The 17,468-nt window shown below is 39.6% G+C and overlaps 1 protein-coding gene and 1 long non-coding RNA gene across 4 annotated transcripts in view; both read right to left on the bottom strand.

Annotated features, from left to right (window-relative positions):
• Positions 1 to 17,468, bottom strand: part of STAG1 (STAG1 cohesin complex component) — a 154,380-nt gene that overhangs the window by 74,869 nt on the left and 62,043 nt on the right. For all 3 annotated transcript variants that reach the window (XM_077183770.1, XM_054639006.2, XM_077183771.1), the window contains exon 5: positions 12,247 to 12,343. In XM_077183770.1, coding sequence (XP_077039885.1) covers positions 12,247 to 12,343 — 97 coding nt within the window. The remainder of the gene's footprint in view (positions 1 to 12,246; positions 12,344 to 17,468) is intronic.
• On the bottom strand, positions 9,576 to 12,240 carry LOC143694870 (uncharacterized). Its single transcript, XR_013183603.1, has 2 exons — positions 11,969 to 12,240; positions 9,576 to 11,864 (listed from the first exon to the last, which is right to left on the bottom strand). It is a non-coding gene; the product is annotated as an uncharacterized LOC143694870 (long non-coding RNA).

The following is a 17,468-nucleotide window of genomic DNA, read 5'->3' on the forward strand; positions in this document are numbered from 1 at the left end:
TTTTTACCTTCTGACTATCTGAACAGATGTATAGAGCTTTTTTCTGTAAGGAAACACAAAGAATTTGAGAAACCACATGCAAAAAACCCCTTATCTTTGTGCTTAAAAATGAAGCAGAAATTAAGAAGTGCTAAACTTCAGATGCTGTGTATAACCTTCACTTAGTCTGTGTGTGTGTCAGCTTTGGTGAGTCACCAATCTCCCAAGGCTGTCAGCTGTTGTGTGTGGCTTCATTAGCACAGACACCAAAACTGAGGAGGGAACAGGAGCTGTGGAGGTGACATTGTGATCTGGGGAGGGAACAGGAGCTGTGGAGGTGACATTGTGATCTGGGGAGGGAACAGGAGCTGTGGAGGTGACATTGTGATCTGGGGAGGGAACAGGAGCTGTGGAGGTGACATTGTGATCTGGGGAGGGAACAGGAGCTGTGGAGGTGACATTGTGATCTGGGGAGGGAACAGGAGCTGTGGAGGTGACATTGTGATCTGGGGAGGGAACAGGAGCTGTGGAGGTGACACTGTGATCTGGGGAGGGAACAGGAGCTGTGGAGGTGACATTGTGATCTGGGGAGGGAACAGGAGCTGTGGAGGTGACATTGTTGTCCCTCTGAGTGTGCAGCTCTGCTGGAGCCAATGAATCCAGGAAGAAGTGCAGGAAGGGGGGGTTCTTACAAGAGGGTTGATAAGGATGCTGCAAATTGCTCTTGCTTTTATTCCTGAGGTTCCTGTAGGAGTCTGGACAATTTAAACTATCTAACTGCACATTCCCCATTTTCCAGGTATCCTCCCAGCAGTTTCATGGATGAATGTACAAAAGAGCAGCACATAAACAGTTGTAACTCCAGGTACTCTGAGTGTGACACTTTGGGTATGTAAAACCCTAAACATAAGAACAAAGGGCAAAGCAGGAAAAGGCTCTTCCTTACCAGAGAACATAAGAAGAGGGCCTGGCCTCCACTCCTGCTTTTTCCTTATTGCAAATATGTATCTATCAGAAAAAAAATCAAGGATTTCAAGTTTCCATTCCATGAACTTTAAGAAGTCTGGGTACTCTGAGCTTAGTCTTTAAGCAATTTGAGGATGAGTAGGAAACCAGTAACAGCAATGGTTTAAATATGTCCCATGTTATCTGAAAAACCTCTCCTCGAGGAGTGGCACAGATTTTTCTATCTACTGCCTCAAAAGCTTTTGATATCAATGACTCTGTTCCTGGATTGGCCCTTTCCAGAGCAGAGACAGGATCTTTACTTAAAAGGGACTTACAAAGATAACCAAAAGAAACCCTGTTGATAAAATGCCCTTGAGGAAAACTTTAACTTTTAAATTTTTGATCTGAACTTGGCTACTATAGAAAAGTAAGAGGAAGGATCATATCAAAAGTGAAGTTAAAACAACACAATGAATAGTTGCTCAACATGTTTTGGCATGGGTAAGAGGATGAGAGAGCATATATTAGAGCCAAAATCCATAAAAGTCTGGATATGCTTCTAAAAATACAATGCAAGAGAACTGTCACCTCAGAATTGAGAGAAGATAAACTCCTGGAACACACACAGATCACAGCAAGTGTTGACAGGACAAATATAAATGGGAATGTAGAAATAGGAGCAGAAAACTAGGAAAGCTCAATACACAATATGTTTCTCAACAGTCTGTGTCTAAGATTCACTAAGGAGTATATGAGAGCAGAATATAAAAAAGATTCACCTATATAAACTTATTAATACTAGAAACCCCAAACTTTGCATAAGGAATAAAGCAGCAGGCCCTGAAAAGAGTGCTGAAAGACAAATAGTAATAAATGGCAGATGAAATACAAGAGGGAATGAAGATTCTGAGTATATTAATTAACATAAAGATAGTGGACTCAAGGGGGAAAACTAATCAAGTGCAGCTAAGGAAAAAGGAAAGAAGAAAAACACAGAGGAGCACTGCAAGTAAAGCATGTTAATCAGAAAAATGCCTTAAATTCTTAGTTATAACTCCTCTTGCATTGCTTTGGATCCTCTACCTTACAAATTTAATGACCAGAAATAGCTGAAGTGCTATATTTTGAGCAAATTAAAAATGGCTGTGTAAACACACCATGTAATTCCTGGTAGATACACAAATGGAAGACAGAATAAAGCAGCCAACTGGCTCACAGAATGGTTTGGGTTGAAGGGATCTCAAAGCTCATCTCATTCCAAGTCCCTGCCATGGACAGGAACACCTTCCACCAGACCAGGTTAACCAACCCTGTAACTCCTCTGGTTGTGTCTTACAGCTTTGTGGAAAAAGTCTTTGAAGTGGGAAAATACAGAAATACAGCAAAAACAGAAATAAAGAAAATACAAAATATTGCTTTACAGTATTTTTTTAAAACAAAATATTTCAACAGAACCTTCATCAAGTGTTTTATCTTGTAAGGGGCATTTAGTTTTTGCAGTATTTTGTAACAAACAGTATTCCCCCCCCACCTTTCAGCACTTTCAGCCCATTTTCCTTTTAGGACTTTTCAGTTTTCCTCTCCCCCACTGTAAGTTTAAGATGTCTAGAAGCCTTAGTATCAGGGTGCCTTCCTGTAACACACTCACATTTTTAAGTTTAACCAGAAGGCAGAGTTTCCTATACAGTACCTGTTTTTTTGGGCATAATTACATTCTCATTCCTGTCAACACACACTCTTAGCTATCAATTGCTTTCTTGTCCTTCCCCCATGATATTGTCCTTGAAGCTCACAACATAAACACCAAGGGGTGCCACACTATGGATCACCTGCCTGATGAGAATATTCAGAAATGGAGATAGATTGTGATTTCGGCCCTGTTCAGTGGTATATTCTGGCTCCATCATTCTCCAGTAGCTTAAAGCAGAGTGCTCATCAGGTGAAAGGAGAAAACTGCTATTTTAGCTCTTGAAGCAAAGCAAGAGCACAGGATGTGTGCCTGCCTGCCTCTCTTTTCTCCTGCTTCCTAAGCTCCTCCGTGGACATGTGTCCTAAAAAGAACATATTCCTTTCCTGCAGTTTTCAGAATCTGTAATTTCTTCCTTTCCCCTTATACTTTGCTGCATTTAAAGGCACAAATTTACCTTTCCATCCTTCATTCCACTGTTACAGATGTTTCAGTTTCCCCTTTTCCTCCTTGCATTTTCCCTACAAATTACAAATGTAATTAATTTTTACAGGTCTCTAGGGAGACCTTGTAGCACCTTCCAGTGCATAAAAGGGCTCTAAGAGAGCTGGAGAGGGACTTTGGACAAAAGCTTGGAGAGACAGGACAATGAAGAATGGCTTCCCATTGTCAGAGGGCAGGGTTTGGTGGAATATTGGGAAGGAATTCCTCCCTGTGAGGGAGGTGAGGCCCTGGCACAGGCTGCCCAGAGCAGCTGTGGCTGCCCCATCCCTGGAAGTGCCCAAGGCCAGGCTGGATGGGGCTTGGAGCAACCTGGGATAGGGGAAGGTGTCCCTGCCCATAGCAGGGGGTGGAACAATAGGAGCTTTAAGGTCCCTTCTAACCCAAAGCATCCTGGGATTCTGTGACATTTAATACTTGGTTGCTGTTACTACAGGCTGACAAGAGTAATAAAGCAATGCAGGGAGGACTGCCCATTTTCACAATCCCTGTCACCTTAAACTGTTTGCATGAGATCAAAGTCTTCAACTCCCTAAGGGTTAAATGCATTTTTCATCACAGTCTGATGTCTCTCCCTGTTTCCAGTCAGAAGGAACTGCAAGCTTTGCTCAGCACAGGCAGAAGGGAGCCCTTCCCAGGCTGAGGGCTGCTCCCCTTCCCCAAAAGCAGCCTGCTCTTCCCAAGGAAGTAGCCAGCTCAGAGCTCTATAAAGTGATTTTTACACACAGCACATAATTGAAGAACAATCCTGCTGTTACAGGCTACCATGGAAACCAGAGGGGAAAAAAGGGCTGAATATTAAAATTTGAGAGTGAGAATATCCATCACTGCTATTACACAAAATGGTTTGCAAATGCTTCTATTAATGAGTCTGGGCTGGAACCTTTCCTGCTTGCCACTTTCTCCTCTAAGTGCTACAAGTGGAGCTGAATAGAGGACAGAGAAAATATTCAAAAATCTTTACAGCTCAAGTGTATTCACACACCACAAAAAGGAGAAACAAAAGAAGTATCTGTTTGACAGAATAGTAAGCAACTCCAAACACAAACATCAACAATTTAACTCTAATCCATGGTTTAGTTAGAAGGTGACAACAAATACATTAAAGAACAAAACATCAAAATAAGCTGTTTGTTTATTCTTAATAAAAATTCTTCTTATTTTTTGAGAATAAGCATATGACACCAGTAAGGCAAATTTCTGCATCTCTACATCAACAACAAACCTTCACTATTTGGTCCCAGCCCCACAAGCCTGGCATCTTCAGGGGAAAAAGGGGGAAAAAAAGTGAAAAAGAGAAAAAATTACATTAATTAACAAATTTTGAGAACAAAGAGTAACTCAGCCTGGCTTTCTGCACCATTATCACTAAGATTAAATCCTTTGTAAATCAGATAAAAAATTCATGGCAGTTCAATCTCGTTCCTTTGTTTATGAGGACTAAAGACTCAATCTGGTATTGAAATACCCACAAGTAGTGCAGTGATGGAAGGTGAACAGGACTGGATCTGCTTCAGAGTCCAGTTCTTCCAATTTAGGATGTCTCTTCTTTGAAAGCCAAGCTTTTTTTTCCTATATCCAGCTACTCCTGAATGCCTGCAGATTAACAGAATATTTGCTTTGGTTTACCCACTTGCTTTGTGCCAGAGAATACCACTTTTCCATTAGGATACAGAGCCTTTCTTATCATCCCCATCTTCTTCTCTTCAGAAATAATTACTGCAGTGTATCAGCCCTGCACTTAATCAAATAAGTCTATGGCTTCACTAATGCAGAGTGAGAGAACTGTAATTAGAGTGTTTGCTGAGAGAAATATCTTTTTTGCAATTTAATTCCTATCCTTGGTCTGCAAAAAGTCTGACTAAATCTTCAGCAGAATTTCCATGTTTGGAAAGGCCAGAGACATGAGTACTTTCCCAATTTGTAATCCAGTCAGAGAGGATCTAAGATCCAGTGGTATTTGGTTGCTTTTTATAATTAGTTCTTGTCTTCTCAGGAAGCACCTGTCAGCTACAGTACATCCAGCAATGCATCTCACACACAGCTAGCCAACTCATACACTGACATAATTTGTGCACAAGTCTGAGTATAATACTGCAAAAATAAATCAGACTAAGGCTTTTACTCCTCTGCTTCGTACAGAGGGTGTTCCTCCTGTAATAAATTTGTATAATACAGAAAAAAAAAACATAAATAAAGAGGCTGATCAGGCTACTAAGGCAGCAACTACCCGGAGTTGTTAACACAGAGAGATATTTACTGCTCTTCTCTTGAAAAGCTACAGCATTAAAAGCATGGCCTAACTGAGAGACTCCTCCAGTTTCACCTCTGTAGTCATGTGAGCAGCACTATTTTCCAGATCAATATGGATGTAATTAAATTAATATCGTGGAAAACAGGCAATAGTATTTGAACTTCTTGCATAATTTTTCTCCAACGAGCAGTGCCAAAAATAATTTTACAAGCTCTGAGTTTACTTAGTAGTGCACAGGGGAAGAACACAGACTTTGTTCCAAGCTTACAAGGAGTGCTTTCATTTTCAGCAGAGATTTGAGCTTATTATAAAGAACTAACAGTGCAGTATTCATTTCATAGCTAATTTGTCTTTCCTTACACTATAGATTTGCTCTAAAATATTCTAGTACCACGAGTTCTGTCAATTAATTCAATAAACTTATTTTAAATTATTTAAAATTTATATTGATTCATACCCATAGATTAGTTAATAGCTGATTTTAAGCCAGCTCCTTTTGGGTCTGCTGTTGTACATGCAATGTGAATAGTTTGATATATTCAGGTAGCAGATAATAAAGAAAAAGATGTTTGGTTTAAATTACTTTCTCCTGCTAGCAATTCATAGAGGGAAACTTTGGACTGCAGTCAGAACACAGCACAGCAGGTATTTCATTCAGATTTTCAAACCACAAACCAGTGTGCCCTTCCTTCACGTCTCTTGCACAGAAAGTAAATTCCTATGGCTTTTTCCCACTTGTTTTTGAAAGTAGCAGGATACATCTTTTGGGGAAAAGATGCCATTAGTTCACAAGTGGCTATAAAATGTATTACACTACTTCAACACTTTTTTACACTTTCAAATGTTTGGGATTTTTAATTTTTCAACCCTTCTCATCCCCAGAAGACAGTAACAAGCAGAGTTTAAAAGAACTTTAAAAGAAATTACTATTACTTTCCTTATAGCCAAAGAATCTTTGAATAGCTAAAGCAGAGGAAAAAGAAATAGTAAGGAAGAAAGAGTACACAAGATGACAAGTACAAATACAGTCAGCAGCAAACAAAGAAATAGTAAAAACCTTTTTGATTTAAAACTATACATACAACAAAACCAAAGCTTTAATTTCCAGAACGTTAACAGATATTAACTATTTGTACTTCTTCACAAAAAATTGATTTTGACCAAATTAATTGTCAAGTGTCTGATATGAGCTTTTTAACCCTACCTATAGCCATTTAAAGAACTAATGAAAAATGTAATGTATGTCTAGTAATCTGCTTTACCTTCCACTTACCAACCATTTCCATCTTATTTTTAGTTTGAATTTTGTAAGCTTTCACTTCAAGATAAAAACACTAAAAATTACCTCAAGGCTCAGAACCAAGAAGTACAAAGTTCAGCTCTTGTTTATCTATACCACACATGAAATTAGGATCAAGCCATTTCCATCCTACAGTCTAATCTTCCCATTTTTAATGTGGTTAACAGCATGTTTTTAACTGCTTTAGAGTTATTGGGGTGCATTTATTTCTTTATACTATGCATACAAAATATTTTAGAAATCCTTGCCATTACTATGACTTAAATCCTACACAAGTAAGTAACAATTTTTTCAAAATGTATATTAGTTTTTACTTTGTAACATTCTCCCCTATATTCACACACTAAAAGGGATTTTGTTGAAGAAACTGTGAGAAGACAGACTTTATACACTTGATAAAAACACAAGCTCCAATGCAATGAATTGCAGTATTTTCTAATTTGGTCATAATACAAAACATTTATGATACCAACTTCTTAATAATAACTGAATGACTGAAGAGGTAAAGCTTTTTAGCACATGCCAAGGTCAGCCAGATTTCTCTCTCTGCAGTTCCTTGCAAAAGGCCCATATGCAGGGAATCAGATTTACCAAAGTCTTCTTTGTGGTCCATAACATCCACCTGTACAGAACAACTATTGCATCAATCACAAAACAAAACCATGAACAACTGATTTTTTTAGAGATTTCTCTAATTACCATGTTACACCCCCTTATTAAAATATTATTAATCACAGTAAATAATACTATATCCTGGCTAATTTGCTTCTGGAATTCTTTCCAACAGCAAAGTAAGTGCTTGCTTGTTCACTGATTTTGCCAGCCCATATAATGGCCGCTCTCTGCTGCTTTTTGCTAATTTTAGCCTTCAATTTCCTTTGGCAAAGCAGAAATCTATTAGTTTGCCCTTAATTAAGCTCATGGAACATTAATAAAAACCAAAATGAGCAAGGTAACTCAGAACTCCTGCACTTATTGGCAGGGTTTGTGCCATTCAAGAAGAATTTGACAGAGGATCTAGAACAGGTGAGGAACAACCAGGCACTCAAGGATGAAGCAGGAAGACAATGTGGAACACCAAGTGTTTGATTCACAGGAAAAGTTCCACAAAGGAGTCTGGCTTTAAGCCCTGGGGAAAGAGTCAGACAGATTTCTGCTTACTCACAGCTGAGAAAACCCAGCCTTAAGCAGCAGCAGCAATCCAGGCCAACAGGTGACAGCTGGAGTATTTGCTCATCATCAATGACCACATCTGAAAACCTGCTTAAAAATGTACAGGTTTCTGGCTTAGCCAGCAGAAAACAGATAAGAGGGAAGGCTAATGATGGAGATGGATGAGATGGGAGAGAAGGAATGAGAATAATTTCACTGTGCACTTGAAAGCAGTCAAGTAGTTTCCTCTTCAATTATGTGAGACTCTTTTCCCCTGCAAAAGAAAGCTTCTTTTCTCCCATGGACTCAGTGGCTGGTTTTCCTTCACAGCTCAAGAGGCTGTTTCAACCACTAATTGCTTCTGGTTAGGAAAAAAAATATTTATTCCACAAGCATGGCTCTCTGCCTTGAAAATGTGGAAAGGTCAGAGTGCTCGAGGAGCTTTCTGTTTGTTTTCTATCAATAACAGAAGGCACGAGCTGACAGCCATGCAGATCCCCAAGTCAGCTCGAAATCCAGGGAGCTCCAGAAATGGAAACAGCCTGGTTGTCATAGCAGCAGAGCAGGATACCTGAGCTAATTACTCAGGCTGAGAGGCAGAGCTAATTAGCCCTGATGCAGCATCACACTGACACAGTTATAATCCTTCTGGGACCTCTCGTACATATTGCTGATTACACATTTCAGTTTGCTTGCAACCAGCTCACAGAGCTCAGCACTCAGTGCTGGGCTTTACATAAACATTCAAAAGAAAGAGAGAAAAAAGGGGAAACCAAAAATGTCTTTCTACATAAAGAAAGCAATGGAAAAGAGCTCACAAAAACCCCCAGAAAACTCTGAACACTGAATTGCAACACTTCTGCAAGGGAGGAGGGTGCCTGAATCCACAATGCTGCAGACCAAAGCATAAAAAACGAGATGGAAATTTCAGTAGTGTGGATACACCTCCACCCCAAGTCCAGTGGCACTTAATTGAAAAAGGGCTTTATCATTACAACAAGTTAATGTCAAAAAGTTCCCCGTTACCTAATAATGAAAACTCTGAAATTTTGCTCCTGTCTTAGAAATAAGAAAGTAAATACACCACCACCTGCTTTACAGATTGTAAATCCCATGGAAAATAAACACCAACTACCAATAGACATACCTGTTTTATTTTCAAGGACTGCAAACAGCATTTTTGCTGGTTTTCCACAAAGAAGTAGTATTTTAACACTTACCTTTTCACCTTTCTAAGGTACTATCCTCTACAAGACCCTCCCTCTAGAAACAGCAACACATTTTAAAAAGATCAGAAACAAAAAAGTGAATGAGTGAATGTATCAGTCATTGTTAACCATTTTTCTGTCACAGAAATTCAACACAACATGATGGAAAAGGCTATACAGACAAGCTGTGAAAGACAGGGACTCTTTATATTCTCAAAGGAAAAAAGCAAGCAAGATAAAGAAAAATTCTGTACATAACCATTAAACTTCCTTGTAATCAAAATTAGCAAAGGGAACCTATGTACAGATTGAGCAGGCAAACGAGAGGAAGGATGACATGACAAGTGACCAACTCCCATGCAAATCTGCTTATTGAACTGAGATGCTTTGACAGTTCAATACAAGAAACTTCTCATTTACACCAAACAGCACTCTAAAAACACAGAAAGATGACTGGAGCACACTAAAACCTAATCTCCTATGTTTTTAATGGACATACTTTAAATAGATAATCAGAAGAGTTGACAAAGGACAGATATGCTTGAATATTTATTGAATGCATATTTATTGAATTTTAAATTGCACAGATCTTCTACATTCACCTGCAGAAGCCACTAAGTTAACAACTGTTAGTATTAACAAATTACATAATACACCTGCTTAGTCATATTTACAAGAGATCACTTCTCATTTCAGCAACAGCTCCAAGCAAAGCTGGAAGATGCCAAGAGGTTCATTCAAGAATCTGTGCTGCCCAAGAGAATGGGATAAATACATAAAAATCAATGTTTCTCTAAACAGAGAGGTATTTTTTCAGGGTCAATGGTGTTGCTAAATGAAACAGTTTGGGGCCTCTTTTTCTAATTAAAGCCAGTAAATGGACACACACTCTTCCACCTGCTCAAAACTTTGAAAAGACACATCAAGCTAAATGTACTTTACATATATTTAGATATCAAGTGATTCTAAGCACTGTTGAAATGGTAGATTTATAAACCTAAGATCCCAGTTTCCTGAGAAACTTTGTCCCAAGTTAGCTGTTCTCCTCCCTTCAGTTAATGATCACTAACTTAGATATATCATCAGTCAGCATTTAAATCCAACTTTGGGAAAGGAGGCTGGAGAATCCAAGACAATGTTAGTGGAGCAAACTGAAAAGAAGAAAATTAAGGAAGATAAAGCAATCATTGAGGTTCACAAGGGGTGGTTATTTATGAGGAACAGAAATAAGCAAGAATGTCAACAAAGTCTCTAAAGGGAAATAAGGATGTCATAACATGATCTTCCCATGATAAAGAATCTTTGTCTCCCTCACAAAATACAGAACAACTCCCTATTTCTCATTTCCATTAAGGACAGCTTAGTATGCACTTTACCCTAAGTGGACTACCAATAAAATCCACTCTCTTCTGATAAGCTCTTATTTATTCTAGAAAACAAGTATATTACTGGAAACTGGAAAGAACTGCACTGCTTGCCAGGATATTAACCCTGTTCTACAGCTGTTATTGTAGCCACTGCAAAAATTCCAGCACAGAAATAATCTCCCAAACACACTATAGACTTGGGGGACAAGAAATGTTTGCTTCCTTTCTCCTACCATTGCTGTTTGGGAGCAGAAGGCACTGAAAGAAGCTCAGCACAGACAGCCCTGGGATACAGAGCAGAGCAGTGAAAATGAGAAGTGACCACTCAAAGAAAAGCCAAGCAAGTCAATGACATCAGGCACTCACTCACAGTGCTGCTGCCTCCCAGCCAGTCACAGAAAGCTTTTCTGGGAAGCACTTGCTCCAGCAGCATATGGCTGACAGTGGGCATTCAGCCTGCATCACTCACCAACAAGGGGTTTAAAAAATAGGAGTCTTATCAGAGTGCTGCTTTCTCTAATGAGGAGAAAGAAAGGGAGAATAAATTAGAGAGCAGCAGGGGAATGAAGATATTTATGACATGCCTTCACCAAAAGCTTGCATCAACAATATAAACATATGGCCAAAGATGCCTTTGGTTTAATGCTGCCCAAATTCTTGTAGGGTTCCTTTTTTTTTTTTTTTTCATATATACACTTCAGGAGAGTTATTAAAAAAAAAAAAAAAAAAAAAAAAGCACAGAGAATACTACTACTTCCACATAAGCTGCCAAACACAACCAAAAAATGTTTCATGGTCTCTGTGTGAACAGTGCAGACACTGACACAGGCTGGTAACCTAAGCTCTAACCTTCAGCCCTTTTACAGGATGCTCCCAGAGCTTCAGTCTTTCCTGTCATCCACAAAACAAGATTATTCCCTTCAGCTTTGAAAGAGAGTTGCTGAAGCTGCTGATGGTTCCTGTTTCTTTTCTCTGATGCTTTTAACTGCTCAAGACTTCACCTTATACTGAAGAAGAAAGAAAAGGGACTTCTATCCAGACCATTTGGTGCTTAAAGGTATATTCCCACATCAGATACAAAACAAAGAGAAAGAATTTCTGAATTGTGAGTTATTTTCAACTCTATTCAAAGTAAATTCTAGGAAGCATCAAAAAACAGTAAATAATTTGGTTTTGGGCCCTACAGAGAGAGTAGAGCTCTCTCTTCAAGGCTGAGTTAACAGAAAAAAGACAACACATGAAAAATTCATTAGAAGGCACAGTGTGGAACAGAATGCTGGAATGACTGACTGCTGCATGCCTGGTGATGGAGACTGCTTAAGGAGGGGATAAAGGCAGGGCACTTGCTGCTGACGTGACAAAGGATCACAGAGCAACAAATAACACTGATGCTCCATCCACAGGAAATCTTTCTTGCTGTGAACTGAAGCCTGATTCCTTCCTCTTCAGTTAAAAAAAAAAAATTTTCCTAAAAATAAAGAAAAAAAATCAAAGTTAAGGTATAGTTACCTACTATTTTTTTCAATTAAAAAATTAGGAAGAAACAGAGAGGGAAAATAAAGCTATGCCTACCTGGAGCACCAGATCTTTTGTCTCCTGCTGATGAGTAGAATGTCTCTGTGAGGATTTGCACACTTTAGCATGATGACAGCAAAGTGAGAAACAGAAAGGGCAGTCCTTGACAAACAAGCTTTAAATCAAGTTATTCTGGAATGCAGACAATATTTCTATACAAACCATGCACACAAGGAGCACCAATCCAAGAGTCCTGCCCATCTTTACAGCATTTGCATTAACACAAGTTTGTAGGTCAGATTTATTCTATACAACTTGTTTCTCATGTTCTGTACCTCGACATCCTGAACACTGGATAAAGAAGTTGATTAAATCCAGAAGTGCTATGTCCCTGTCTTGTTTATATGATTCAATCCAGTCGTCCACCACAGACTGTCAAGAAAAAAAGAATACTTATCAGAGACTCTTAAAAAGTGTTTTATTAAAGGCAAATGACTTATTCTTTTCAGAATATAATTTTATAATTGAGCATTTATTTAGCATAATTATACATGTGTACAAATTGAAATATCTATGTACCTTCTCTCAAGGTGGAGACAGAACAAATATTGTTAGAGAGCAGAATTATATGCATCATTTTCTGGTATTATATTGTATAAACACAAGTTCAAGTTGAAATTACTGTAATTCCCCAAAACTACTTTGAGAAGTTTTTCAGTTTTAAAATTGTGTTGAAAAAAACCAAATATTGTTACTCCATTCAGAATGACCAACATATTGCCAGAAAACTGATGAACAGAAATACTTTGGGATAAATACTGATTTTATATTGCATAGTGAATGTCCCAGTCAGTCACTCAGGAACACTGTAAATAGTTCAGGAAAATAAAATATCATGAGGAATACACAGTAAATAAAATAATACACAGAAGTTGGACTTAGGGTGTTTCTAAGCTACCTGGATCACAGGATAGGAAATTCAGTCAGTTTTCAACTGCCCTCAGAACTACAGCTAGCCAGCAGCTATTTTCATCATCTCTGATATTCCAAGCTCCTCAGCTACATAAACACTGTAGGTAAGGAATTGTGTATATTTAATGTAATCAAATATTATGCTTTACTTATTTTATGAGGGAAAAGAAACTTTTCTGTTCCACAAATGCAACAGCATTCATTAGGAAAAGCCTGATTGTGTTATCAGAGCACACCTTGCAAATAGATTAGTTTATGCTGGACAGTTCAGGTCTATAATCAATTTCTATAAAATTAAATTTAAAAAGCCACACACACATACAAACACCCCACCATGCCCACACAACTGGCTTCTACCATGCTGAAAAGGAATCAATAGGAAAGACAAAAGAATCCAAACAATTTGATCTCTTAGAAAAATCTGCCTTTTTCTTAATTAGCTGTAAGGGAGGGATCTTGAAAAATCCCTCTGAAGTTTCCAGTTTATCCAAGTGCAAACTCCCAAGTTTACCCTTGGCAGGTGTGTGAGAAGGATGCAGCAAAGCACCCGTGTATGTCCCAGAGACACGGGGAACTCTGAGCTGAGCCAAAGCCCTGCATGTTTAACACACATCACTGCACTCAGCCTTGAGCCAGGAGCAGACCAGCAGTGCTATCATATCCAACAACCAGCATCAATCTCTAAACACCCAACTGGCCAGGAAACTCAGTTTTCACATGTTTTGCCTCCCAATACACACACACACACCCCCAGTAGGAGAAGCAATCTTAAAAAGGGTCCATCTGCTACTCAGAAGAAATTAGGAAGCAAGTCTTGGCCTTTAATTAAGCTTCACACAAGTTGAGGAAGCAGCAGCACAAAACCAGTTATCTGGAATGTTATCTCACTGTTATTTCATCATGAATTCAGCCCTGTTCCTGGAAGTATCAATCATTTCAATCAATCCACAAAGTTCTCCAGGGCACAGAAACCAAATGTAGCTGAATGTAAAAAGTATTTACTACACCAAATATTGACAGAGCTTAATGACCAGGCTGTTGGTGTACTACCAATTTACAAGATTTGTTTGAACAGCTCTATTACTGTAGATATCAGAACATGGAATTGCCAGAGCTATTTTTTACACTAAAGAAAATAGCAGCTGTGCAGGGCCAGACAACAGGTTGAACTGCACACCATGGCTTACACATGCAGGGAAAAGCATAGGAAAAGGGCAAGAATACACTGATATTTCTGAGTTACTGTCCCAGATCCCAAAGACCCCAGCAAATTTCTTCTCTCATGGATGTGTCTGTCTAAACCAGCTTTATGTCTACATTGTCTTGCAGCAGTGTGCAAGGGTTAATTATTCACTGCAAAATGAAAGAATAATTGTGTTTTAAACTTGCCAATTGTTAGATCCATTTGACGTGACCCAATTCTTATGAAACAAGAAAAAACAAATTCCAAGCCCCTGTTTGCATTTTCCATGCTTCCATCTGGTCACCTCTTTCCAGGCAGAATAATCCTACCCTGTGCCATGTGGCTTGCCCAGAAATAATTCTGTATCTTTATCCTTGCCCACTCTTGTCACACATCTCCTGACAGTTTCTGAAGTCTACTGTATTCTTCTTTGAGCCTGGGAAATCTCAGCTGCTTTCCCTGAGTGTTAATATCTCTTTTCCCAGCATCTGTTCATTATCCACAGCTGAGTTTCATAGAAAACACTTCCCATGGAAGTAAGGCTGGCCCAAGAAATTCCCTCCCACGTTCAGTCTTACTCCTGTTTGTTACTACAACACTGCCCCTTCAGCCACACCACTGCAGCTTCTCATGGACTGTGCTGTAAATACTCCAAAGAACCCATCTGGACTTAAATGGGAGCCAAGGAAAAGAACTATGAAGAAATACCTTTAAATTTTGCTTCTGTTTCTTTTATAAAATCATTTAAATTATTTTTGCAGCACTATCTCACACTGCAGCATCAGTGCAGCTCCTGTCACTTCTATTTTTTCTCTGTCATACAAAAAGAGTTGTGAGGGACACATGGTGTCCTTGGGCACTGGGGGCCCACTCTATCCTACCAGCGTGGCACTTGCACCTCAACCCAAAACCATCCTGCAATTTACAGAAAAATAAAGACAAGTGGCTCATCTCCAGACCTGGGGACCAGACTTGAGGCAATGCAGTCTTCAGTGGCAGCAGTAGATAAGAAAAGCAGAAAAAGCAGAGCAAAGATTCTCAGAGGGATAGCAGGCAAAGACCTCCCAGAGAAGTGACAAAGCTGGAAGTACAATCTGAATTTGTGGGTAGGGTTCCTGTGATCTAAGCTGGCAGGCAGAAGCTCTCAGTGCCTTGGCACTCCCCATGGTGTGTGACACACCCAGGCACAGTCAGTGTAACTCCCTGCTCTGAACAGGCACCTGTGGAGAGCTGGACAATGCAATTGAGCTGCACAACGTTGTGTTCACCCCAAGAGAGCTCCACTGACTGAGGGGCTGCAGGAAATAAGTCACATACAGGGACCTGACCTGCCAGCATCAGCACAGAGCCACACAAACTGCATTCACCAAGCACTAAAAATCAGTGCCCCAGAGTAACACCCAGAGCCCCCCACACTCAGCCCCTGTGCACACTTGGCATGCTGGCTGCCTAATTCTGTCAGAAATTACAGTTTAAGGCAACAGGAGATGATGAAGCCAGACTACATATGCTACAACAGTTGGAACTTAAACTGTTGACTTTTGATGTAACTGAAAAGAGCTATAAAAACTGAAAACACTAGATGAATAAATAAAAATGACACACATCAGACCCAAAAGAGAGACCAAGCATCAACTGAACCAAGACAAAACAGCAGTAATGCAAATACCAGGAAAAAAGACTGAATACAAGGAAAAAGGAATCAAACCACAGGCAGCAGTGTAGCAAATGGTGCAACATGCAAGCCTTGCCAGAAATGGAATTATTTTGCATAAATATGCATAGAGAGAAGGACTCCTATTAAAAACAAGAATTTCTAACCAACAGGCCTCAGGTAACAGCAAACTCTCTTTTTATAAATAATCCAAGAGCAAACTCAGGGAAATGGCCCACATTTGATCCCCTTGCCCAGGGACCTCCTGCTCTTGCCCCTCTCTGTCACCTGTCCCACGCACAGATCATTAACACCTAGGAGGTGACAGGAGGGAAGGACCAGGTGGCCCTTTTGGAAAGGAGGTGGCTACAAGCAGGTTCCATCCCCCAGAACCCACCTTCACAAGTCTCCCTGCCTACTCCCACAAAACACCTAGGAAAGAAAGCAGCCATAGATTGCATGAGCTGCTCCACTGGTACCCATCTGCTTCCAGATGTTTTTACCTACAGATGCAGTGGGGAGCATGGATTTCCCATATGGAAATGGGCACTTGCATGCTGTGCATGAAATACATGATAAATTCAGCACAGGACCCACAGGACATGTGCTGCAGCCTGCCCAGGGGCAGCACATCCATGCTTTTGGGAGTCACCACCTTCAAGGGACACACACAAGGAAAAGGCTCCTTTGGCAATGAGCTCAATTCCACAGATAAAGCCTCCAAATGACTCCAGTAACACCAAGAACCTTCCTCCACTCCCTGCTGTCAGGACACATCTGGACACACATGCACACACACTTAGATACATGCACACAGACACACACATGCACCACATCTCTGGGTCAGTCAACAACTCCATACAACTACATCACAAAAATAAGACTCAACCATTTTTTAAAATTATGAAATTCTTCTATTCTTATGAGAACTGGGTAAAAAGTCAAGGTTTCCTGCAAATGGCAGATGATGTATGGTACAAATACAGAGAACAAAGATTTTCCAAAGCCTGCAATGGTTTTCAAAAGAATCTCACAGAAATGAACTCTCTGATGACTCTTTTTTAAAAACTACCACAGAGCATAATTTGAAGAATAAGCCAGGTAAGCAACCCCACAGAAATAAGAAGCCTAAATGAAGTCAAGCAAACAGCAGAATAAATGAGCCTGAGTAAATAACTTCAAATCAATCAACTTGCAGAAATGTTGACCTTCACATCTCCAAGTCTGCTAAAAGATAAACCAAAGCATTTGATGGTCCTGAAGAGGAGCAGCAGCTTGGGCTTGCCAGTAAAAGCAAGTCAGATGCAATGAATGAAAGAATGAAGCTAGTGATCTTATTACCTCCTCTAGGCTTTGCAGCTAGGAATCCATTTCATATTCCTCCAGTGTGAGAGAACTGAGCATTCAGTGCTGGAGGAAGCAGAGGGACTGACTGCAGAGGACACCTTGCCAGCTCGTGTAAATTAGCACAGTTCCACTAAATATTAATGAAAGCTGATTTCAAAAAAAGCTATTTCACAATTTCAATTAAGTAACAATCTGGCAACAGTGCTACAAACAAAAGGGAAAACAAATGACATCATATTCAAAGTTCATGTTAAAATGGAAGATCTCAGTGAACTGTAAACCAAGGCAAATTGAGGATACAAAACTTGAAATAATTTGCCATTTCATACAACTGATCATGGACATGCTTCATTTACAGTGAATATGAAAGAAAAAAATTACTCTAGAATGGGTGTGCAATG

This window comes from Agelaius phoeniceus, chromosome 10 (assembly GCF_051311805.1).
Source record: "Agelaius phoeniceus isolate bAgePho1 chromosome 10, bAgePho1.hap1, whole genome shotgun sequence".
Lineage (NCBI taxonomy): Eukaryota > Metazoa > Chordata > Aves > Passeriformes > Icteridae > Agelaius > Agelaius phoeniceus.